Source organism: Chaetura pelagica, unplaced genomic scaffold, assembly GCF_000747805.2.
Source record: "Chaetura pelagica isolate M959 unplaced genomic scaffold, ChaPel_1.0 scaffold180, whole genome shotgun sequence".
Lineage (NCBI taxonomy): Eukaryota > Metazoa > Chordata > Aves > Apodiformes > Apodidae > Chaetura > Chaetura pelagica.
In genome coordinates, this window is record NW_009951794.1 from 841,750 (window position 1) to 866,304 (window position 24,555).

General features: G+C 40.7%; 1 protein-coding gene across 1 annotated transcript in view; it reads right to left on the reverse strand.

Annotated features, from left to right (window-relative positions):
* The window catches only part of OGFOD3 (2-oxoglutarate and iron-dependent oxygenase domain containing 3), a gene marked incomplete at its 5' end in the record, with an annotated part of 34,362 nt that extends 9,811 nt beyond the window's left edge, over positions 1–24,551 (reverse strand). The window contains 7 exons of the mRNA XM_010007268.1: positions 2,640–2,763; positions 6,551–6,704; positions 11,579–11,635; positions 12,209–12,273; positions 17,973–18,015; positions 18,920–18,995; positions 24,434–24,551. Coding sequence (XP_010005570.1) covers positions 2,640–2,763; positions 6,551–6,704; positions 11,579–11,635; positions 12,209–12,273; positions 17,973–18,015; positions 18,920–18,995; positions 24,434–24,551 — 637 coding nt within the window. The remainder of the gene's footprint in view (positions 1–2,639; positions 2,764–6,550; positions 6,705–11,578; positions 11,636–12,208; positions 12,274–17,972; positions 18,016–18,919; positions 18,996–24,433) is intronic.
* Between the last annotated feature and the right edge of the window lie 4 nt (positions 24,552–24,555).

Below are 24,555 nucleotides of genomic sequence, written 5' to 3' on the forward strand. Positions count from 1 at the left end.
TGGAAAGGAGGGGGAAAAAAATGCCAGTATGTCCATTTTAGAAATAGAATTTATGCAGACATTTAAAAGCAGCACTACTTTAGAACTTTTTCTTTGTCCAAAAATGTTTTCTTTTCAAAGTAGTATTTCACTTGGTGCCAAGAATTCTTACTCATGGTACAAGGAGTTTCTTGCAGCAGAAAGGGGGCCTGTCTTAAGTCAAAAGACATAGATACTTTTGAAGGCCATCAGCCCAAGAAAGCTGTGCTCTTTGGTGCCACATCTGGTTATGGATTAGTCAGAGGCCTGTACATGTGAACTGCCATCAGTGACTTGTTCATGTTTGTTCAAAAGGAAAAATCTCAAGACCCTCTCGGTTAATAAATTGTAATTCCTACTTAAAGCTAGAAGTGTTTGCTAATAATTGAACTAGGTAATGTTGTAGATCATGCTACAAGTTACATTCAGAGTCTTTCACTCAAATAAGTGAGAATCAGGGTTTACAGACTTCTTACACAATCTACAAGAGATACATACTCAGAGAAGTGATAAGTGTTTTAAATTAGGCTCCACTCCTAACACCAAAGTTCTCCCTGTCCTAAACTGTCTGGCTAAGAATGATCCTTGAACAGTAAGTGCTGCAAGAGCATTTGAAGCAGCAGTGGCCTGGCCAAGGCAGCCCTCCCAAACACAGGAAATCCCACCATGGTTTATTTTAATTGTCCTTTTTTGTACTTCAAATTAGGGCTTTTCTGCTCTGCTGCATCAGTAACAATGTCTTTCTGTTCCCTGCTGTAAAGCCTGACACTTTAACAAATTACTGCTCACAGAAAAAGGAATATGCTCATTTTAGCACACAGTACCAGGTTCCTAAAATGCAGAATAACTTCGAGACAAGAAGTAGTGCCAGGTTTAGAACTGAAATGGCATGGGAAGTATGGAGAAGGTAAATTAGCTGTCAAGCACTAAAACCAAGCCAGTGATTATGACAGTTACCTAAAAAAAATCGGAATTTCCTAAATGAGAAGCATAAAATCTTATCAGCACATGGTTTTAAACGTAGGGTTGGAGTGACAAGAGAAGCACAAAGGATCAAAAGAAGAACAAACAAAAAAACACAGAGGAAAGGAGAGAAAAAACACCGTGAAGGAACATTCTGAACACAAAAAATACACCAAATTGTACCAGCAGCAGCAAACATCCTGGGGTGATTCCCTCCTTATCATTCTCCCACAAGTCACATTTTATCAGAAAGAGGAAAACTAAGTGCAATTGCCTTCACATTGTGCTTCACCTCTAAAGCTTCTCTTTTGCCCATGGGATGTTAGAAGTTATTTAGATCGCACCACAGGTAGTGACACAACTACAGGACTCCTGACAACTATGTTTAGATAGACAAGTGTGTTAGAAAGGTGGAACTGGCATTACATTTAATTTTATTGTGTACATGGAACACCTTTGATCTTTCAAGACAGGCTGCTCCCTATCAACTTTGCATTGTTTTGTTTTAAAAGGTGTGTTTAACAGGTCTGTGACACACAGTCAATACATCCACCTGTGAGAGGGAATGCTCAAACCAGGTGCTATTAAAGATTTTTCTGCACTTCATCTGCTCCCTACTCCACCCCAAAAAACAACAAAGAGCAAACAACTTGCAGCAGAGCCTGAAAATTAACCTGATGGGGCTGAATGAAAGCAATTTCACAGCCGCAGACTTTTTGAAATTAAGTCAGGGACATGTTCCATCCAGCCACCCAACCGAGTGCTCCTGCGCTGTGCGAGGGGGCAGCTGTCCTCCCAGCTTCAATTCAGCTATGATTTCTACAGCTAGAGAAACCTGTTAATCTTAAAATTGCATCTGGAAATGAAATAGTTCAATGTGTTCCCTTCCAAAAGACTGGTGGCAACATTTTGCAGAGGATTATACTTTCGGTTTAGGGTTTATTTCCAACCACAAAAGCCAAAATAATCAAACACAAATCTTGATACCAAACCCAGAATGCAGATAATCTCTTTGTTTATCTAAGCCAGTATTACTGCTGGGGAATGGATCACTACAATCCATAAGTCAAGAAAACACCTCACCCATCCCCATTTGCAGGCAGCAATGGTCAAATTCATTTGGGGGGCTGGACTAGATGATCTCTAGAGATCCCTTCCAACTCTGACAACTCTGTGATTTCAGCTCGGTCTAATGCCTGTCAGCAGACAATTACTGAAGCCATCTTTAAATGAGTAAATTTCCATCTTTTCTCTCTCAAAAAAGAGACAGAACACATTAGGAATATAAAGTTGTCCTTGCTTGTTTTCTTTCTGCAAAAGTGTGACTGGACTTGCATTATAAAAGGTGTTTTCTTCTGGATTTGCTGTGGTCAGACAGTTATCTTTGCTCTTGTCACACAGTGACCTGCTAAGCTGTCCTGCCTGAATTGCAGTTCAAAGCCCTACAGCTTTCCAGGAATTTGCTTTGTGTGGCCTAACTCCCTTTTCATCTTTTTTTCATCTTCACTTTTTCTGTCACCAATCTGAAGACAAAATGCTACATTCTCCCGCACAGTTCCTGCTGCCACAAAACCAAGTCCCACTACATCCACCAGTCCACCCAGTTAATAAATGGCATCAGCTGCCCTGCCTCGGCACAGGCAAACCAAGACTCTTACCTGCTCGGGGCTCTATTGTCTTGTTGGAACCTGCATCCATGAAGATAAACCGTCCACCTCCAAAGTCCTCAGTGTAGTCAGAGAGATAGAGCAGTGAAGTGTAGTCAAAAGAGCCATAAGTTACCTAGGAGGAAGACAAAATTTCCAAAAATTACCAACTTCTGCTCTGATCTCTGCAGAGCACAAATAATTAAACAGGCAGACCTGATGAGTTTTTCTAATTTTCCCGTTTTCACATATTTGATCAAGGGGTCTCTCAAAGCTAAGAAGATTCTTCTCAAATTATAGATGTTTATTAGTCTATTCTATGCACCTACACACTACATACAAGGCTAGCATGTCATATTTATTGCTTCTGTTATTACACCTTCCACAATAAAAGTGCTCCTATTGATTCATATTCTGAGTCTACTCAACAGCCAGCAAAAACCAACAGTGTCAGAAGTTACACCTCTGCATTGTGTCAGAAATACAGAGCTCAGATCTCTTTATACTATTTCAAGGTAAGATTTCACCATAAGGGTGATAAGATGCAAGAACAGGCTTCAACGAATTAATTAATTAACTAATGATGGTTAGTATTTCTGGAAACCCACTTTTTACTTTCATCAGCTGCCATGCAGGAGCTTCATGGTAACAGAGAATCAGACCTTCAAGTAAACACACATTTGTTGGAGGAACTCCACTCTTCTCCACACAGGTTTTGTTTGAAAACCTTCCAACATGATTTTCTAAGTCTCTGCTTTTTCTCACCCTACAAACAAAACACCTCATTTTTAAGTATAACAAGGTGATTTTCCTTCCTTTTAAAGTATTATTTTTGCTCCATGTATATACTGAAGAGAAAGAAAAGAAATACTACATATTAATGCTCAGAGTGAAGCTATCTAAATATTTAAGAGTTTAGATGACTGAAAATATTTCCTTTTCATATCTACATGTCAGCAACAATTAAAAATATTCTTAAAATCAGTGGTTGCATTCTCCAATTACTTCACAGTGTATCACAACTCAAGTTCCTCATTACACTGTCAAACAGTGACGTGCAGCACAGTAGAACTGTATCAATATACAACATTTGCAGAGTGTTTTGACTGACCTGGTGACTGTTAGAGGTAGGTGCTACTTCCAAACTTAGACGTTTTCTAAATATTTTCAATTTGGTTTCAAGTTACAGTCATTAGTGCCAGTTACATTTTGGCTCAACAGCAGTTGTACATGTTATTCTGTGAGGGCAATGACTAAAGAGAACACAGCAGCAGATGGAACAGGAAGACATTTTCATTCTTACTCATTTTAGTACTTTGACCATAAGGGCTTAAAAGGAAAAAAGCCAAATCTGGTGATATGCTGCACAGTCCAAATCATAAGACTGAGAGAAATGTTTTTGTCCCCCCCTTCTCCCCACACTTCCCCAAACCTTAGTAGCAATGTAAGGCAATACATGGGAATGAATTAACACATGGTGCTGCAGCACCTCAGAACTGCTCTGCAGTCCTCCTCCTGCAATCAGCTTTGCAAAGCTATTTTCCCCTTCATTGAGCTGGTGATAAACTTCCAGGCAGTTTAAGGAAATCTTCCAGCCAGTAAAGGCACCAGAATAATTCAATGAGAAGTTCAACTTACACTTGCAAGTGTAATGTACTCATTTTTTTAATGAACTCTTCAGTGGTGCAGCAACCTTTGTTCCACAAGAGCACCCTCCATCTTCTCCAAGGTGGCTTTAGTGAACTTCCTGAATTCTGAACTTGTAAGAGCTGACTACAAAGCATTTAGCCTAACCAAACATCTGATTTCTATAGATGATTAATTTGAGGAACCAAAGATGCCATGGAAATTGTTCCTGTTCCTGCTTTGTTCACCACTGACTCTCAAAAGGCATTTCAGGCCTGGGAAGTGCACCACTGTGGAAAAGAGGTACTAAATTGCACTCAGTTATTTAAGATGCTAGTAGTACATGTACACCAAATGTATTTATTACCCTGATAATAATTTCCAGTTTCAGGAAGGTTAATAACTGAATCCAAAGTTCAGATGGTGAGAAGAAGCAAAGTTCAGAAGGTGAGGAGAGCTGCCAGTAAAATCAGGTGATAAGCTATGGAGGAACACTGCAGCTAACCACATTTTTATAGCTCCATGTGAACAACTTAATAGAAAACAAAAAGCATTTCCATTCAGCCTGAGCCTTCATACAGTTAATGTGCTCTTCTGGAGCATCCTTTACTCAAATAAATCAAACATGGCTAAAAGGTAATGGTAGATGCTCATAATGATATTTATATGATACTTCCTTAAAGGCTATGGTTACAAATGCAACTGTTGGGATTAGCCCAGAGGGGCATGGACAAGCTGGAGAAGTAGACCCAAGTGAACCTCATGAGGTTCAACAATGGCAAGTGCAGTGCAGGGTCCTGCACCTGGACCAGGGCAACCAGAGACATGAATATAGGCTGGGGGAAGACACGCTGGAGAGCAGCCCTGTGGAAACAGACCTGGGGGTATCAGTGGGTCAAAAGCTGGACATGAGCCACCAGTGTGCAGTTGTAGCCCAGAAGGTCAACTGCATCCTGGGCTGCATCAAAAGAAGTGTGGCCAGCAGATCCAAAGAGGCAATTCTGCTCCTCTACTCTGCCCTGGTGAGACCTCACCTGGAGCACTGCATCCAGCTCTGGAGCCCTCAGCATAAGAGGGTCATGGACCTGTTGGAGCATGTCTGGAGGAGGGCAATGAAAATGATCAGAAGTCAGACTGGAAAGAGGGGAAAAAGGCTATAAACTGGTCATGAACAAGTTTACGGCAAAAAAAACCAACCAAATTTGCACGGAAGTCCTGGAATAGCTCCAATAGAAGAAATTCAAAGAAAACATCCCAAAACTGATCTTATGAGGGAGCCTGACAACTCTGTGAAGGATGACAGGATCCTCACCCAGGCAGGGGACTGCAGAAATCCTCAAGTCTCACATTACTTCTCTTAGAGAATGTTCTAAGACTGTGTCAGAGCTGAGCCTGCAGCAGCAACTCCAGTATAAATCAGACATTTGACAGGCTCAGCTCCAAACAAATTCCATGCAAGATGAAACTCCACATCTTAAGCCAACACTCTCGTTTGATTTAGATGCTTATAAATTGAACAAGATTAAATGAGTCATTTGAATAACTTCAGGGTCTCCATTCCTATGTAACTAAAAACCAAATAAATTTTAGGGAAAAAGCCCAAAGCCTCAGAAATACAATAGATCTGTACTACTCCATTCTGCAGTTAAAAATCTTCCAAACCAAGGACATTCAGATTAAGAAACATAATTGCAACAGACTTGCCAAGAGAGGGAAAATGCAAGAGGGGTATTTGTGTGCTCCAAGAAGCCTACATCTTTGAACCAACAGTGCCAGACTTTGAAAGAAAAAAAAAAAAGTGTCCAATTCATTTTTCAAAAGCTTAACTTTACCTTTTTGGAAAGAGGCAGGGGAAAAAAAAAATAATGAAGTCTTCTAGGAGCAACCTGCACCATTTAGTTATGCAGAACACACAAAACTCTATTCCAAGGGGAAAGCATAAATAATTCTACAGCACAAAAGCATCCAGTAAACTGGAAAATATTAAAACATGCTGAGTTTTAGTGATTTTTTTTCTTCAACTCTTCACACTTATTTTGGAGATCACATAAGAATATTACTGTTCTTATCTGGGAAGTATTTTCTACGTCAGATCAATAACAATGCTTTGCTTTCCCTTGCTTTCAACTGCTGTCTGGAAGTAGCAAACAAATCTTAATTTGTTTGAGAAATTAAAATACCAGGCAGTCTGATTTTCACAAGCACCAGTTATCAAACATGTCTGTTTAATGCAAAATGACTTTAAAGTGATCTGATCATAACAGGAAACATTTGCATCCCATCTCAGCCTGACTTACCTTGTCAATGTGAGGGTGCCAGTATTCATCATGTGTTGTCTTGGCTTCTGTGTTGTTTATTCTTGAGAAGAAGGTTGGCTTAGTCAGGTACATGGAAGCAGAGCTGATACCAAATGCCTGAGCAATCTTTTGTTGAATTCTCTTTCTCACATCACTACAAAGAACACAACAGAAAAATGTATGTACTTGACATCTCCTGCTTCTTCTGTGTTCTCCTTCATTCATTGCTTCTTCAGAGCTAAGCTTCTTCCTTAGCTAATAATGAGGAACATAAACCCATATTTTCTCTCCTTTTGCCTTAAATAAAAATCTGCTACATCAAAAGACACCCCTCAGTCTTTTGTATTGGGGCTTGTTATTTTGGCTTTTTTATTCTCAGAATACGAAGAGAAAAAACATTTGTTTCCTGTGGCCTAGGTTTTAAATTTTTTTGTATGAACAGTCTGTTTTCCTGAAAAAAAACAATCCATGCATATCTGTTTATTAACTACTGACAATAGTAACATCTTGCACACATTTTAAAACCAAAGCAGATAACTAGAAAGTTGCATATTTGTAAAGGCTTGACTCTGAAACACCATCAGCCATTTTTACACTAATTTTAAGTAACTGGTGAAGTCTCTGGCACCATGAAACTCAAAGTTCTTGGTCAACATCTGTACTGGTGTCATAACCAGATTTTTCTATTAAATTAATCTAAAATATCTTTCCTAACATTTAAAGATTCAACCAAACTATTTCTACCTTGGCTAGTCCTGTGTTTCTTGGGCAACAGGAAGAACAGGGTCTTTATTTGTTAAGACTATGAAACCAGAATCACAGAATCCTAGGGCTTGGAAGGGACCTGCAAAGATCATCTAGTCCAACCCCCCTGCCAGAGCAGGATCTCCCAGAGCACATCACACAGGAACATGTCCAGGGGGGTTTCAATGTCTCCAAAGAAGGAGACTCCAAAGCCTCTCTGGGCAGCCTGGCCCAGGGCTCTGTCACTCTCACAGCAAAGAATTTCTTCCCGAGATTCACATTGAACCTCCTATGCTCCAGTTTGCACCCTGGAAGACTGCTAACCACACACAAGTTCCCCTACAGCACTGCTCCTCTAACAGCAAACACACCTGCAGGGACAGGTGTCACTGAGCAGGGCCAGGACTGAGCCCTGGGTCAGACAAGAGCACTTGTGAAGAGATTCGTGATTCAAGAGCAATACCACTGTTGCCTCCCACCAGAAACCACAGCTGGTATTTAGCTGTGAGGAAGTTTAAAAAATACCAGCAAAGAATGCAATAACACAAGGAGATTAAATGAAAACATTAGGGTTTAAGTTTTAATCCTCAGTGCTTCTTAAAATCTTTATATTGCTTTCTCCCACTTTTAACATGTTCTTTCCCATTATATTAGTCTTACTTTCCTTCCTTATTTGCTTCAAAAGCAGCACACAAATAAGATACCCTGAGCAAACACACTTCTGAAGTTGTGCACAGAATTACATTAGCAGTTCAGCATCTCTTCTAAGTCAGGTATTTCTCCTCTGGGCACTACTGAACTGCAGCATAATTTCCAAGGAAGTTTTTCCCCAAGTATTCTCCAGTGACCTACAGTATTAGGCTGTGACAATCATCTCTTAAAAACTATTTCCCCAAGTACTAAAAAGAATAAATCCTAAATATTAATTCTGTTCACATCTTGTCATTCACCAACAATTAAAGAAATCCACATAGAGATTACATTTTTAACCTGACTCACTTTACATTTTGAGGTGTCTAAACTTTAGGAGTCAGTTCAAGCTACTTTATATGTGAAAATCCAAAAATCAGTAAATGACAGAGCTGAGATTTTCAGGTATTTGCATGGCTGCATGAACTGAGGTTTCAAGTTCAGAGCCACATAGTGGTAGTTAGTAAAACTGACATCAGGAAAGGATCTCCAGGTCCTTCCTCTCATGTGGGTGCCTGATCTTGTTTTCTGTTTTCTTTCCAAGAAATAGGAAGGACTTCAGCAGAGGCTGCCTTATGTTTCCCAGAAAGCTTAGATGTAATTACTCCTTTCACTTCATCATGAACTGAGGGCAGCTGGCACTCTGAACAACCTGAAGCCAGAATTAACAGCCTAACCCACAAATACTACAGCAGCATATTCCCTGGCTCTGACACCAGGAGGCCACTTGAACCAGCCAGCTGGAATACATCTACCCTGAAGTAGTTAGGCTGCAGTCTTGACATAACTTTAAATCTCCAGTAATTGTATTGCTCTCTAAGCAGCACTGTTTCCTCTTTCAGGCTGATTCCTTTCCCACTTGTCAAAGCCTCCCATTAAGATTTGCTGTCTAGTGCCTGTAAGGCCCCATTCAGGCTTCACTCCTCTTTGAGACACATGAACTGGCTTTGGGCAAGACTGCAAGTTTTACAAACCAAGCAGGAAGCAAAGCTCTACTCAAACCTTCCTGCTAGACAAAACCAGCAACCAGGAGTTGGCCAGCCAGTGGATTATCAAAAGAAAAGGAAAATAAACTCCTAAATTCAAGTATGCAAGCATTTTTCATAAATTTCTTTTTTTCCTGTTTATAAATGAAGTAGACAGGGGAAGTGGTAAATAGGAAGGCAGCTCATGAAGCAGTTAAGGTGACAAATCTAAAGGTGTGTTTGTAGCTGCTACCCTGGTTGCTGGGTGGTATCAAAAAGCACAGGCCAGAATCAAGGAAAGGCAGAAAACTCACTGAAATGCCCCCCTTCTGTAAAAGCAGTTAGTGAAATTGATTTTGGAGTCAGGATGATGAGGAAAAAAAACCACAACAATTAAATAGGTAGGAGTCTAAGAACATAGCATTTAAGAGAAAAGATGTTCAGTAGATTGGGAAGTTGACAGCATGATGTAGCAGCAGCAGCATAAAAGACTGAGTAGAACTTAATGTGACACAGAAAAGTCTGTCTAAGATACAAAATGCAGCAAAATATGCAGTGTTAGGTGTCCCTGCAAAGTGTGGTGACAGGAACACTCAAAACTCTGCAAAACTACACAGTTTCTCTAGCCCATTTGTCAGCATCTCCACACTGTTGCTACTGAAAGGCATCAAAGGCAGCAGATGCAGGCAAAGCAACAGTTCCACAGCAGAACATCTTCACAGAAATCATACACAGAACAAAAAAAAAAAAGGGAGAAAGCAAACTAGCAGCTCTTCCTCTGCTCTATGGCTCTACTTTGATAAGCCAGAGTGGAACAAATCTCTGCTATTGCTATTTTCTGCTGAAGCCACAACCCTTAAACCAAGCACTCAGATTAAAGGTCTCTCTTCTGGATAAAGATGCATCTATTACATGAAACAAGAGGAACTGCTGTATGTGTTTGACAGATGGTGGTTAAAGCATCAGACTAGAAATCATAATTGATTCTGAAACAACATGATTTTGACAGAGACCATTTAGAAACCAGTCTCCTGGCTCAGGATGCCTGCTCAGATTTGTTATTGGTGCAATCAGTAATACTTAAGACATGAATTACATCTTGTTATTTTCTCAAGAGTGTATTTTTAAACTGACCTGGGTAGGTAAGTGAAAGTAATGAAGAGAAATGCTTCCAAGAATAAGATAAAACCACTCATTAAGGGCATAAGGTACTACAGACCATGCTAAAGCACTGCCATTAACAGAAGCACTTAATAATATATTGTGTAGCAATATATTATATCATATGCAGCAGACTGAAACATCCCCTATATCAGCATGAAATACCAATGGAATATTCATGTTGCCTGGCAGCTGGCTCAGCTCAGTGTAAGGATCAAAAATTCATAAAGATTATTAAAAAACTGAATGTTTCTGTTCACGTGAAGCAGAAATACTCTTAAGTAAAACAATCCCTCCATACACATTATTTTTACAGATTCTTTTGTCTTCTACAGAATGGTAGGCAAAACAAAGACTGTTTTCAAAATACTCTCCCACTATCTTGGTGAGACAGAAACTAAACATTTTGTTTAAACAGTCACAGTTCTATAATAATCAAGGAAGCATCTAATTTTTTTATGATTTTGTGGGAAGTAAACATATTTTAAAGAAGTTAATCTGTAAAGACAACAGTATCTAAAAAATGTCAGATAAAAATAAGCTTTAAGTGGTTTATAATTAAAGACAGATAAAATTACTCTAACAAAACTAATAAGCCTATTGGGCTACTTAATAGTCCACCACTAGAGGGAGGCCCTTTTCCTTCACAAAGGCAAGAAAAAGGAAAAAAAGCGAGTTCAAGTGTTCAAGCCAAGCACATTTCCAATTATGACTGAAATACCTAACTAATGATTTATTGTGTCAAGTCAACCAAAACTGCTTGTTCCTGAACTCTGGCCACACACCTTCACAGACACATGGAACTTGTTAGGTTTGTTGTCTTCGTTAAGCACACGAGCAGGTCTACAGGAAAGCTAAAAGCATCAGATGCCAAAGCTATTACATTATAACACTGTTTCATATTCTGGCTTCTTAGAGGAAAGCATGCTCTGCTTCTCTAGCCAGAACATTAGTAATACCATTTTTAATGTTTTGTTACACTTCTCCCCAAACCCCCCCAAGTTCCTAAAGTCATAATAGCACAGGATGGACTTCATTATCTAACAAATCTCTTGGATAACACGTGTGAAACAGGAGTTAGTGCTGAAGGATTTTACATCCCAGCTACAATGTTCCAGCCAATAGCCATAGAACTCACATGAAGGAGCTCTTCTTGCTTGCAGGGTTGGCATCAGCCCATGACACAGAAAGGGAAATGTGTGGAGCTGCCATTGTTCTGATTACATCTACACCACCAATACTGCCTTCATTTAAGTAACGCTTATAGATCTTGTTTATCAGGTAGTCACCAAGAGGTCCTTTTACTTATTTTCATCAAGGCATTTTAACTGGCAGGAATTATTATTTTGAGCTGCAAAATTAATGGTATGTCTGAATCTCAGTGACAATCCCCTCCCAACATGCACCCTACCACAAAGCCAGCAAGTTTGTTTTGTGGTTCATTCAGCAGTTACTGAACAATCTTTACCGATATAATGCAAAGTCCTCTTCTGTGAAGATGTCTTGAACTTTGTCCCCAAAGTACCTGAAAAATTAAACAGTCAGAAGGAGCTGCTGAATCAGATTGCCTGAGTAATACCAAGATGCATTCTTACTCCCATCTGCACTTTACCCACAAGCAGAAAGTAAAAATACAAGAAAAAAACAAACTAAAAATGCTTTTAAGCATGATGCTCCAAAAGCATTGCTAAGAGGTTAAATGTTAAAGGATTAAAGGATCAAGATGCAGCAACTGACAATGGAATTTGCCAGGCATGAAAAGAGTCCCCTCCCACATAATGAAATAAGCACATGGAGTCCAGACTACTTGATTTCTTCCACCACTAACAAACTAGACTATAAGCTGAGAAAATATACTGTTAATTACTGGTGTGAAAAGAAAGGTAATGGTAGCTCTCAAAGAGCCCAGGTCAACAAAAGATTGGTTTTCATGCCACAAAAGCTTTTTAACTGGTCATAGAAACTGTGGTGAATCTAAACAACTTGTACAGTTTGTCATTATTAACCTCAGCTTACAGGGCTTGAGACATTTGAAAAGGGAATGAGCACTGAAGGTACAGGGTAACAAGAGGGACAACAAGCCACAGCCCCATTTTACCTGTACAGATTAACAAAGTGCTTCCCCAGTGAAAGAGCTCCAGAATGCAAGTCCAAAATTGATGCCTGTGAAAGGAAACAAACAAAAAAAAAGGTAGGAAAAGTGAGCATGAAAAGGTTCTACCATTGTTAACTATGACCTCTCACTCTCCCATGTTGGCTCCTGCTTTCCACAGCCTGGCAAGTAAAAACTGGGTTCACAATAGTAATGCTTACTTTACAGCTACAATCCTTCCTCCCTTTGTTGTATATATACACAAAATATTAAGGTACTAGGAAAAGCATGGAATTGCTATTCCTGAGATTCAAATCTGACACAGAATTGCCAGAGTTTTCCTCCATGGGCTAGAGGTAAGACAAGAAGAGACTCAGGAACACAGCAAAGACATTTCCCTTCCACACAAAGATGATTGATTTTCCAATATTTGGGAAGCACTCAAATAGCAGCACTAACATTTATCCTGCCCAACATTTATTATTAAAACTTCTCCTTCATGAGGTCCTGTATACTTCTCGTATTTAATATGGACATAAAAGTCTGTTTAAAAGAACAATTGTAATTCTAATGCTTGCTAAAGCCAAACTTTCTTTTTCTCAATTTCTAAACCACTGCAAGAGAAAACCAATGAGTGAAGAGTTTCTACATATAAAAATCCAATCCATTTCTTCACCCAATTCAAGCCAAACATTTCTGCTGAGCTCCAGACCAAGCTAAGAAGATTAGCATTCAGATTTGTCAGGGTAGAGAGCTACCTCTCAGGATTCTAAATAGTTTCTCTAAATCAAATAAAGTAAACTTCTGTATGTCCCTTGCTGTCCATAAAATACATGTTTGCTTTGCATCAAAAAGCATTTTAAAGTATGACTGCTTAATAGCAGCCTTTTTAATACTGGAAATATCAAGCAGCAAAAGCTGATAAACCTGACTGATAAACCAAAGAAATGACATCTTTGACATTCAATATCCAGGCAAAAACACTCACATTGGAATTTGGCATTTCTTGAGGCACCACATGCCATTCACATTATTCTAACAAAATCCAAACAATAATGCCACCAGGTGAGCTGCCTGGAAAGAATGAAAACTTTCACCTTACTAGCAGGGCCAGGCCAGCACTAGTTTCACCTTCACCCCTAGTCTCAGAGCCCTTTTCTCCCTCCTCCTCTGGATCATTGTGGAGGAAGAGAGACCCATCATAATCTCTCAGCAAAAGAAAGCTCCTGCAGGCTAAATTGCTCTGAGCTTCAGGGCTGAATCAGAGAAACTTCACTAAAGTCCCCTTTTAAATGAAATTTTCAACTGCTTAAAAGAAAAACAACCTTATGTTAATAAACCTACCCAATAATTTGATTTACTCCTTGAGTAAATATACAATATATAATATACAAAGTAACAAGTTATTCAAGTGGACACAGCACAAGCTTTGACCTTCTCTTCCCACAGTTCTCCAAAAGCTTCAGAGGACACTCCCAAGAACAGTAGCTATTCATAGATGAAAAGGTAATAGCCTCAATATAAAGCCTAGATAAGCCAGATGAAGACAACTGAAAAAGCAAGAATATTCATGGTCATTTCAGAGAGGGGAAAACAACGTCTAACGTTGACAGAGGCTTGATTAATGCATGAGCACAAAGCTGTTGAACAGCTTGGAAACAACCTTGGGAGACTGAAACACTTACTTTGGCCTCTGCCATCAACAGCTTGGAAACAACCTTGGGAAGAGACTGAAACACTTACTTTGGCCTCTGCCATTTCAGAACATGAAACATTTTCATCATCATTTCCTACACTGAAGATAATGCCTTGGTGGATGCCTGAGTCAACACCATGACTTCAAGTTCAGCTTGAAGATCAAGGGTCAGCCTGCAATTCAGGTCCCAGGCTGAAAGCTCTACAAAGTTTATCTGAAGGTGGCAGGAACACTGCAGACACACATACACACACACCTACTGCCAAGAAATTGTTTAACAGAACTACCCCAATATCCCATTTACAAAACTTGTATAAAAAAGAAATTGAACTTCCTTTTTCAAAACAACACAAATAAATGTTCTTTTGGACCTTCAGTATCATTAGTCCCACATTCTCCACCCTCTCATTCCTAAAAGGATTCAAAAAGAACATGCAAGTAACCACCACGTCACAGCATATGGCAAAAGGATCAATTTCCCCTTCTTGCAAAGCATGACAGACCCTGCCTTTGGTCCTCAGTGAAAAGAATTGCCAACCATTAAATACATATTCACTCCTACAGCAAATCCTCCACCCCTTAAAAAGTTTGAAGTGCTATTTTTAAGGAAAACAGCACACTCCCCAAAAGAGAAGAATGCAAAAACTTACTTCTACTTGCCTACAGAGGAGCTGGTAGCACTCAAACCCTTCCCCTCCACTCCTGGGGGAAGACACACACATTGAAGCTGAGAAGAAGGAAGAACAATGGAGGTCCTACAGGGACACCAATTCCTGGGCAGCATCAAACCTGCAGTCAATGCAGGCAGGCTCTCAAACCAATCCCACTCTAAATACCCTTCCCCACCTGAATCTTGAGAGCAGACAGACAAGAGTTACCTTCTCAGGGTAATGCCTCTCAACAGTTACACTGATTAATTATGAGATACCAGTGCAACCAATCTAATTGATCCATCATTCAGATGGCTGGAGGGGCAGGTTATCCCTGTGAAAATTAAATGCAGTATTTGGCAATGAAGTCCAGTATTTACATGAGACAGAGATTAAACACAACCAGTTCCTCTTGAGTACAGCCTAGATAATGACCCAACACCAGCTGTAAGTAAAGTGAAAGACATCCTGCCAAGTTCAGCTTTCACTCTTGAAGTATGTGTTTCCTAAGTGCTATTAGGAGGCTAATGAGAATGTGCCCTGTAGTAGAAGAGACAGGACAACTGTTATGCAGAAGCTTTATCTTCTCTCTGGAAAACACAGCTGACAGCATTTCCCGGACTTCAGAAGTTTGGTTGGGAGGGCTGAAAGCAGAGTAAGGAAGGATGTGGTCTGCAAACCCCCTGTTCTACCCATGGGTTGGTGGGCCCACAGCAGAAACCCTTGTCTGGCATCACAGCTTCACAGGTGGTTTTCTTCTCCCAGTGATTCAATTAATTTTCCCCTGCAAAAGGGAGGTCTAAGCAGCTACTCCTGCCAGCTTTGCTGCACCACAAGGAACAGACTGCAGCTGCCTGGTGCACCATGGGATCTATTTTCTAGGGCTTCTAAATAACTGCCAATAGATCTCATAGTAAACAAGTGATTTCCTTTACACCAGAGAGATGTTACTACAGCAGCACCTACAAAGACATGAATGAATGAGTCAAAGTGGTGCCACTAGCAGAGGCAGTGTGCAAGGAAATACTAGGTAATGAAGAAAGGGAAATAGCATTATTTAATAAAGAAAAAACTAATCTAAAGCAAGCATCAAACTGCTGCAATTGACACACTGAATAAGGAACAGAGTATAAAACTATTTTACAGAGCCAGGGATGTGAAAGGGAAAGCACTGGGGGAGAAGATGCTCCTGTTTGGATGCTGTTGAAAGCTAGACTAGAAGATTACAGTGGCCTCTGGTAGCCTCACTGTGTGCGCATAAATACAAATAAATCCAGGAAAAATTACAAAGGGAGATAAGAGAGAAAGCTCAGCATGACAAGTGGGGCATGACTTCTGGGAGATTTCAATAATTCAGATGTTTGCCAGGACTTTCTCAACACAAAAGGAGGGAAAGGGAAAAGTGTTTGTGCTACACTTCAGTCCTCCGAGGAAGATGAAAGGGCAGCAAACAAAGGGAGGAGGAGATGATTGACAGAGTCACAAACTGCAAGTTTAGGTCTTTAAGTTATTAAATTACATCGGGACATGCAAATCCACTTCTGTGAATTCAAAATATAAGAAGGATGATGGACAACAACAACAAAAACCAGACACACTGCTTATAAAGGGTCTATAAAAGGAAATCAGAGAATGAAAATGCAATTCTGCATCCCAGGAGAAATCTGAAGAAGTTCTATTTGGAAGAGTGGAGAGATCAAAGTGGCTAGAGAAAGGATTAAAAATAATTAAACAGTTACAAGGAGTTAATTTAAGTAATTTTTAAGGGAAAAAAATAGTCTTAGAACAACAGACATAATTGGACAGAATTATCCAAACACTCTAAAGCTTAAGAAATTTAAAACAACAAGCCAGACCTAATCCAACAGGCTTGAAGCATGAGAGGCATACAGGGAAAGTAGTAAAGTAAGGCTTGAAACATTTTGTATGCTGTGGAGGTAAGAAATTAAAAAAGATAAAAGGTTCAAATGAAGACAGTTTCATCTATACCACATCCACCAGTATTTATTGATACCTGAGAACCAAGACAGCATTATGGGGAAAAGATTCACATCATGGCATGGGGAATAGAAATATGCACATTGAAAAAGAAAGGAAAACAGCAGAGCAGAGGGAGAAAGAGGAATAAAACCCCCTGTATTTAAAGGCTTCTTCTAAATATGATCTCTCAGAAACACTGGTCAGCTCTTGTTTTTAGCATGTTTCAGTGGTTATTCACTATTTTACCTCCATGCAATACTAAATGACTTTGTTTTTGCACATTTCTCTAAGGATTTTCCCTCCATTTCAAAACCCCTCATATTGATGCTTTCAAAATTATGTAGATGATAGATTTATATTTGTCTGATACTCTGGCTTATTGTCCAAGGAAGCCAGCTCAGGACTCTTGCCCAGCTCTGTCCACTGGGCTGCAAGTTGACCTCCTCTCATGTCTCTTCCAAGCTTTCTCCATCTCACATTTCCCTAATTCCCTAGCCCCCAGCTGGACATTAGCTTTCTGTGGTCCAAATCCATCAGTGTTACACACTGCCTTTATAATTTCTCTTCGTGGAACTCTAATGAAAAAATCACATGTAGATTCTAAAAGAACCAGAAAGGAGCTCCACTTGACAGCACTGATGAAGGAGTTCAGATGTAGATCCCAACAAGCAGAGACTCTAAGCAAAGAGGCAATTATACAATCACAGAACTGTAAAAAAACCACCTAAGACATCATGACAGAACTGAACAGAGAATGTTAAATCTTTTAAATGCATTGTTTCATATGGGCAGCATTGCTTAAGAGTCTCAGTTTACAATTTTGCAGTTCTCTCTCAATAATCACAAGAAAGATGAAGTCTCATTTTTCACTGAAAATTCCTTTTCTGCTAAAATGTGCAAAGGCCTAAAGAAGTGATTGTGTTTACAAATACTCAAGAAACAGTTTCTGCTCCTACACAAGAACATCCTGAGAACAAAAACAGGGAGAAAGAAATTTAGAAAAACATGCTTGTTAAATAGAAGTGGGTTTGTTTTCATTTTTAAATATTATTCAAAAGTCTTCTGAAGACATGACGTGGCCTTTTTTGTCAGTACACAAACCCAATCTTTATGTGATGCTGTTAACCACTGTAATTTAGTTTCAGAAGTCAAACTTGTGAAGTTCTGCTATAGTAACTGTTTCCAGATGGTGAATACAAAAATCAGTTCAAGAGAAGCAATAGAAATAACAAATCTGAGTACTAGGAAATGTTAACTGTACTGCAGGAATTACACTGCTAGCAGAAGTATTAATGGGAGATTAACTTTCCCAACAAATGGATTTTTTTTTCCAAGTCTGAATGGAAGGAAAAATTCTCCATCTCCTCTCCTCCAGCCCCAAAAATGCATTTATAATCTTGCCTAGGCAGTAAAAGAATGTAAAAAGTAACAGGACACTGCTCACCCCTCCATCAGATCCTCCCAAGGACAGTCCCCTCTCTGCTATTCTGTAGGCAAAACAATAACCTCAAATGAGAACTGAAATCTGATTACTTTGTCCTTTAATGTCACTATTTACAACATGTAACTCTTCAGTATTTGATGTATCAGCTATAACCCCACAGAGTTAACAAAAGCTGCAATTTATTTGAAACTGAATCTTGCAGCCTGTCATGAAAATAAAGTACCCGTGTTGCAGAACATATCTGAGCCTGCAGCCCCCTCCATAAATCCCCAAAAACATTTGCTTTCAAATACATTCTGGCCAAGATTAAACACACACAAAAAAAACCCCAAACAGATCTTGATTCTTAGGGGCAGTACAAATAAATCCTTACACTGCAGAAGTGCTGTATCACAAGCAAAAGCCCAGTTGAACTGGAAAGCACAGGCTGGCTGGCCAGCTGCAGATGGCCTTGAGCATCACAGTGATGTTCCCCACTCACAGGATGATTAAGTGCAAATCACCCTCAAAGAGTCTGATCACTTTTCTGCCTGCATCATTTGACAGTGTTCCCTGCTATTTGATTAAAACTCATCTCTTAATGTTCACAGAGGACCACAGGGTCAGAACTAGCTCACGATTACCCAGAAAGACTCAGCTGAAAGGAGGCTTATGTTGTTTTGTTCTGTTTTTAAAGACCAAATGGAACAGAAGGCCAAGGGAAAATGCTTTAAAACTTCATTCATTTGCCTTTATTCTCTGCAACACTCACGGCCCACAGGTCTAGGCAGACTGTGTGAAGAACTGCCCCCACAACAGCAAAAATGGAAAACTGCTTTTAAAAAAAACAAAGGTTCATGTTTTAACCAGTTTAACCCATCCTCTTTCAGCTAATGAGCTTTGTGCTACACCTTAACCACCAGCACACTGCCATTAAACTAAGTTAAAAGAGCTAAGAGAAGAGTTACCTACGGATCCTTTCAGCTTCTTCCCTTGTGATCACTGCATCACTCACACCCCTTCCACACTTTCTGGGAGTGCAGCCTGGAACACAGAGGAAAAGAAAAAAGATTAGCCTTCAAAAAAGGTTCCAAGCAAATATCTATTCTTATTCTCTTACTCCCCTTTCACACCCACAACATTCAGAAAGGATATTGGCAACCTCAGTATTTTCCATCACTTCAACAACAACAAAGTTACATCTCCATTTCCATGTGTTTTGCCTCACAATCAGAGAAGACAACCTAGCCAATGACACTGCTGCTTCTGCACAGATTCAAGTTCCCAGGTCTCAGCTACATCCCTTTCCCTGCTGTGGCTGATGTAATTTAGGTAAATTACGTCAATGAAGCTGACAACTTATTTCCTGTTATGTCCATAATGCACTTAAACAGAATGAAGATGATCTAAAGGGAATCAATAACCACCCCCAAAGCAGCAGAGATGTGGCTGTCATGCATGACCCAGAGCTTCCACTACTCAGGTTAAGCTAAATGCAACACCACACCTTGAAAAACAAATTACTGTTTCTCCTCTTGATCTGAAAATAAGTCTTAAAAACCTTAAGTTTGTCACAAATCTTTAAAAGTTGGTTACAAGCTTTGGGATTAAAACTGATTTACTTATGTCCCTTTGCACACCTACCACTTTGCTTAGTAAGGCAGTGCCAGAGGCATCTGTATCTTCATGTTCCATGTACATGCAGCAAGATAGATCCAGGGATTTTTCCCCTTCTTTCCAAGCACAATAGTGAAAGCAAGTTTCTGTTTATATAACTGGTTTCTTAAAGGAAGAAGATTTAAACTTATTTCATCTCACACACTCTATTCTAGCCTTTGGGCAGGCAGGGCAAGAACCAGAGAGCTCAAGTGCCGCACAGATCCTTCCATCTCAGGCAGACAGGTTAAAAAAATCAGCCAAGACTTCTAGCAACTAAAATCACTTACCAGGTATCCATACAGTCTCATGTGTCCATAGAGAATTTTTCCTTACAGTCCAGGTAGGTAAGTAATCACATCATAGACAAAGACCCAGTACACACCACTCTCAGGTACCATACAGAATATGACAAGTGTTCTGTCCCAAAACCAAACAGTCTCAACAGGGTAAAGAAACTGAATTGTCCTCAAGAAAAATAAAATGTAGAGGACATTCCCTAACTATCCCCTCTGCAACCAGAAAGGCTAGGCACAGTTGTGGAAATTCTCATGTTTTTTCAATATCAATTCCAGGAACCAATGATTTACAAGTTAAACACCACAGATCTTGTAATAAAAACACAGGCATTGGGAATGCTTGCTGTATTCCTTTGGAGCACATGACCTAGCAGTTACCAAAAGCAACAAGTAGTAATTAGCAAATGCTGCAAACTACTTCTTGTCTTTCCCAACGAAAAACATACACATACTGTGTCTTGAAGGCTTCATCATACATGCAGCAGTGGCAGATTAAAATCAGTCATTCACTCTTGAATGCCAGGCTGAAGAGCATCTCAGAAGCCACTTGACAGGGATGAGAAATCCCTGCCTCCAGGCTATATATACTCACTCAAAGAGTGAAACAGATGGTTGAGGCAGTAACAGCTTCCACCACCCAATTTTAAACTCAGATGCATGTAAAAAAACCCAAAACAGTCACAGAGAAACCAATTTGGGTTCACAGAACTGAAGGAAAAAAAACCAACAACAACCCCTTACAAAACATTTAGTCAGTAACCATAAGATTCAATGAAAGATTTGCAGGACAAGTAGGACCCACAAATCATACAACATATACTCTGTGCTGTACTCAGTGTTCTGGTGGGTATAGAGATGTTAGCAAGTTTACAAAGCACAAGTTTGGATATTGCCAGTACACTCTAAGAATCCTGTTAAAAAACAGGATTAAAAAAGGCTGAGGTAACAGGCTGATTAAAAAAATGAGATGAAGGAGTGTGGGAGAAAGCTGGATACAGAAAGCCAAGGAAGTTCTTGGCTAAGACAGACAAGAAAAAAGGAATGACTTACATTCTGCCACTGAAAGGTCTCCTTAATGGTGGAAAGGCAAAGAAAATTGTCTTAGGGATAAGGGAGAGAGAAGTAGGAAAGGGTAAATTCAAAGGACAGCATCGATACTGCAGGACAAATTTGACTAAAGAGATTTTTCTTTACATGATGTTCTGCAAAAAGGGCACTAGTGAATACTTCTGGTTTCAAAAGAGATTTGTGCTTTCTATCTCCCACAGCAAACAACAGCACAGATCTTACCCTTTTGGAAAGGTTGGTACTGGAGAGTCCAGCTTTGGCAAAATTGCAGGGTTACCTAGGACAATTGTTATATGTCTAAGGACTCTGACAAAGAGCTGACAAAAACACTCCTGGAAGCAGGAGGTGTGCTGAAGGTAACAACAAAAGCTTTTCCAAACTGAGAAGAAGAACAATAAAAAGATAGTCCAGCTTCAAGTCAGTCAGGTCCCAGCAGTAAGGCACAAACACTGGATGAATGCTAGGGAAAAAGAGAACAGTCTGTCTGTTTGAAAACAGTTTCAGCATTAATAAATGTGTTGTTTTTGTCTAAGAGACCACAGGACACTGGAGCACTGAAATGTTAAATGTTGGAGAACCTGCACTTGGGAGAAATTCAGTTTAGCATCACAATGTACCCAATACCATCCACAAATTTGTGCCTATTAGACACAAAAATCATTCACCTACCTAACAAGGCTCTTGTCTTTGGATCCAAGAGTTGTATTTTTTTAGTCAAGGTAAAGGAGGAACATACCACAACATGTAAAACCACAAGTCCTCCCTGTAGCCCCTGTTGCTACTCAGCACACACAAAACGGAATGTAACTCAGAGCCCAAGAGCCTGAACTGCAGCTTTGTCTCCTGCTTAAAGTGGCACTTGCCCAAGCACCACAGGCTGCTGAAACCAGGATGATTCTCCAGAGGAAAAAGCCCCCTCATTACACTCCCCCAGTGCAATCCACCTTGAAGCAGGACAAGAGGAGGCAAAGATCTATTTGATGCCACCACCATAACCACACCAGCAGAGTGGGTGCTGGAGCTTTTCCTCCACTGCTCAAGCTTCTCTGCTTTCCACATCCACTCACCTAGTCTCTGGAACAGCATCTTACAGCTGCCTCCTGGGCAGTGGTCATGGGTGCTTTGTACACTGACACAGTAGGTCAACACACACAAGAGACCACACAGGAGTTTCACCACACACACTAGTAGCCACAGGAGTTTTAAGTATTTAACCATGTCTCAAGAGCAGAAATAGCCAAGGTCTGGCCACAGGGTTAAGAATGCAGATGAGACTGTTCACACAACACCCCATCTTCTGCAAATATAATAAGATAAATGTTTGGCCTCTGAAAAATAACACATTTTATGTCTGTATGACACCAACTACCATATCATTTGAAGCAGACTAGAAGCTCAGCTGCACTAGCCCAGTTTGAAACAGGGACAGGTGCATAAATAAAAAGCTCATCTCAGCTGTGGAAACTTCCCAGCTCAGTACCAGGCACCAAGTCATGACAGGAATGTGCCTTCTCCTGACAGAGCCAGCAGCTGTGGATATCAAGCCACGGCAAAGACAGAGAATGAAGAACTACTGAGTGAAAGGAAGCTACTTCCAACAAAGCGACTAAAGCTGCAGAGCTGAATCCTGTTTGGCAGAGAACCCTAATCCACACTGACTGCCTCCCCAGGCGATCAGTAACACTCCCGGGAAGCAGGGAGCCAGCTTTGCTGGGACAGCAGGCTCAGCAGTTCACCACCACCCTCTCGTGGGCACCCAGCAAAGTTCACTACCCCAGCACGGCTTCAATTCACCACTTAACCAGATGTTCACACACGTCTAATACCACCGACCTCTTTCTGAAAGCACAGTACAGGGGAACACGTGTAAAAACATCTGCTGAAACCATAAAAAGCCATCACAGACGTTAAGAAGCAGCAGCAATCAAACATCTCATCAGAAAGCCGGAACACAAGCCCACAGAAGATGATGACACCCCCTCCTGGGGCGGTGCAGCTAAGTCAGTCACTCTCACAGAAAGCCAAGAGAGGTCACACTTCACCTGCAGTCTGCATCTGCAGAGCTGGCTCCGCATGACATAAGAATAGGGAACACATTCCCTCCTCTTCCCGAACAGAGATATCTTAAAGCTCCTGCCCTCCTTATCTCTGGCCTTGGCACTATGCAGATAAAGCCAAAGGCAGTTTCTCTTTAGAGTAACTATGACAGTTAAAACATGTTTTCATGTGCTCAGCCAAAAAAATCCCCCTACTGAAGAAGTTTGTGTGGCAGCTTCCCGACAGTTTCTTTGCCTTGGTGTCTTTTGGGATAAACTCTCCAAAACCCTATCAAGCAAGATACTACAACAGCCATGCAACTTGTACCCATTGCCCCTTGTCTGCTCCACATGGCTCCTCATGCAGGAAAAGCCTTCATCCTCTTTGTAGCCACCCTTGAAGTACTGAACTACTGTGATGTGGTCTCCCCTGAGCCTTCCCTTCTCCAGGGAAGAGACCCACTTCTTCAGTCTTTCCTCACAGAGCAGGTTCTCCAGCCCTCTCATCATCTTTGTTCTTCCTCAATTATAAGCAGCTTCTTCCAGCCTCCCCACTGCCTCCAGCTTTGTGTCAGCACATGTTTTATTAGCCATATATTGGACCAGATCAGACAACTGGTTTGGCTAAAAGCTACTTCAAAAATCTATTTTGTTTTTTAAACGCAATAACCAACAGTCAGCACACAGACTGACATACAGGTAGGCTGACAAAAAAATCAAGAGCAGAGCTGCTTTCTGGAAGCAGTACTAGCTCCAGAAGTTTATCAAGATACACGTTTCAAATCTGGAACAGAACATGAGCACACCTCACCCATGTTAGGCTCTCACTAGCTCTTGATCACAGACTGAAGTTTTCCATTTCTCTGGAGGATCCAACAGCAACACTCCAAAGAAATAACTGCCAGGGGAAACAAACACCTATCTGACAGAAAACAGGCCCAGCCAAAACATGTGAACACAGAGAAACGCTTTGCAGGCACCATTAAAAGCTGCTGCCACACACATGCACCTCTGAACAAGTGGCATTTCTGCAACTACTGTGGCACAGACAATATCCTAACTCAGTTCCACTCCATAACCTGTAGGGAGTTTAAAGGTAAAACTCACCCACAAGCCCATTACAGGAATCAGCAGAGAAGGCACCAGAAGCAGAGTTAGCAAAAGGTCTCTCTCACACAGCCTAAGCAAAGCAATTTCAGAGGAATATGATGTAGGACTGACAGAAAAAGCCTCCTAGGAACAACAATTTCTAAGGTGGCCCAAGAAGCACTAAATGTTTGGGGACTTAAACACCAGAGTGAGCAGCAGGTTGCTAGAAACCCAAGCTTTGCAGCCCAGACCCGATGGAACAGGCCGAGGCAGCAGCCAGCCCTGCCCGGGCCTCCACAGCCCGCCCAGCCCTCCGGGCAGCCCTTCCAAGTACCTTCGAATCTTTTGTGGCCCTCGTAGTCCTCAGAGCAGGGGATCTCCACGAACTTGTCCTGCAGGCTCTCGCCGTGCCGAGCCAGCACCTCCAGGGCCCCATCCTCGGCGCGCAGGCAGCTC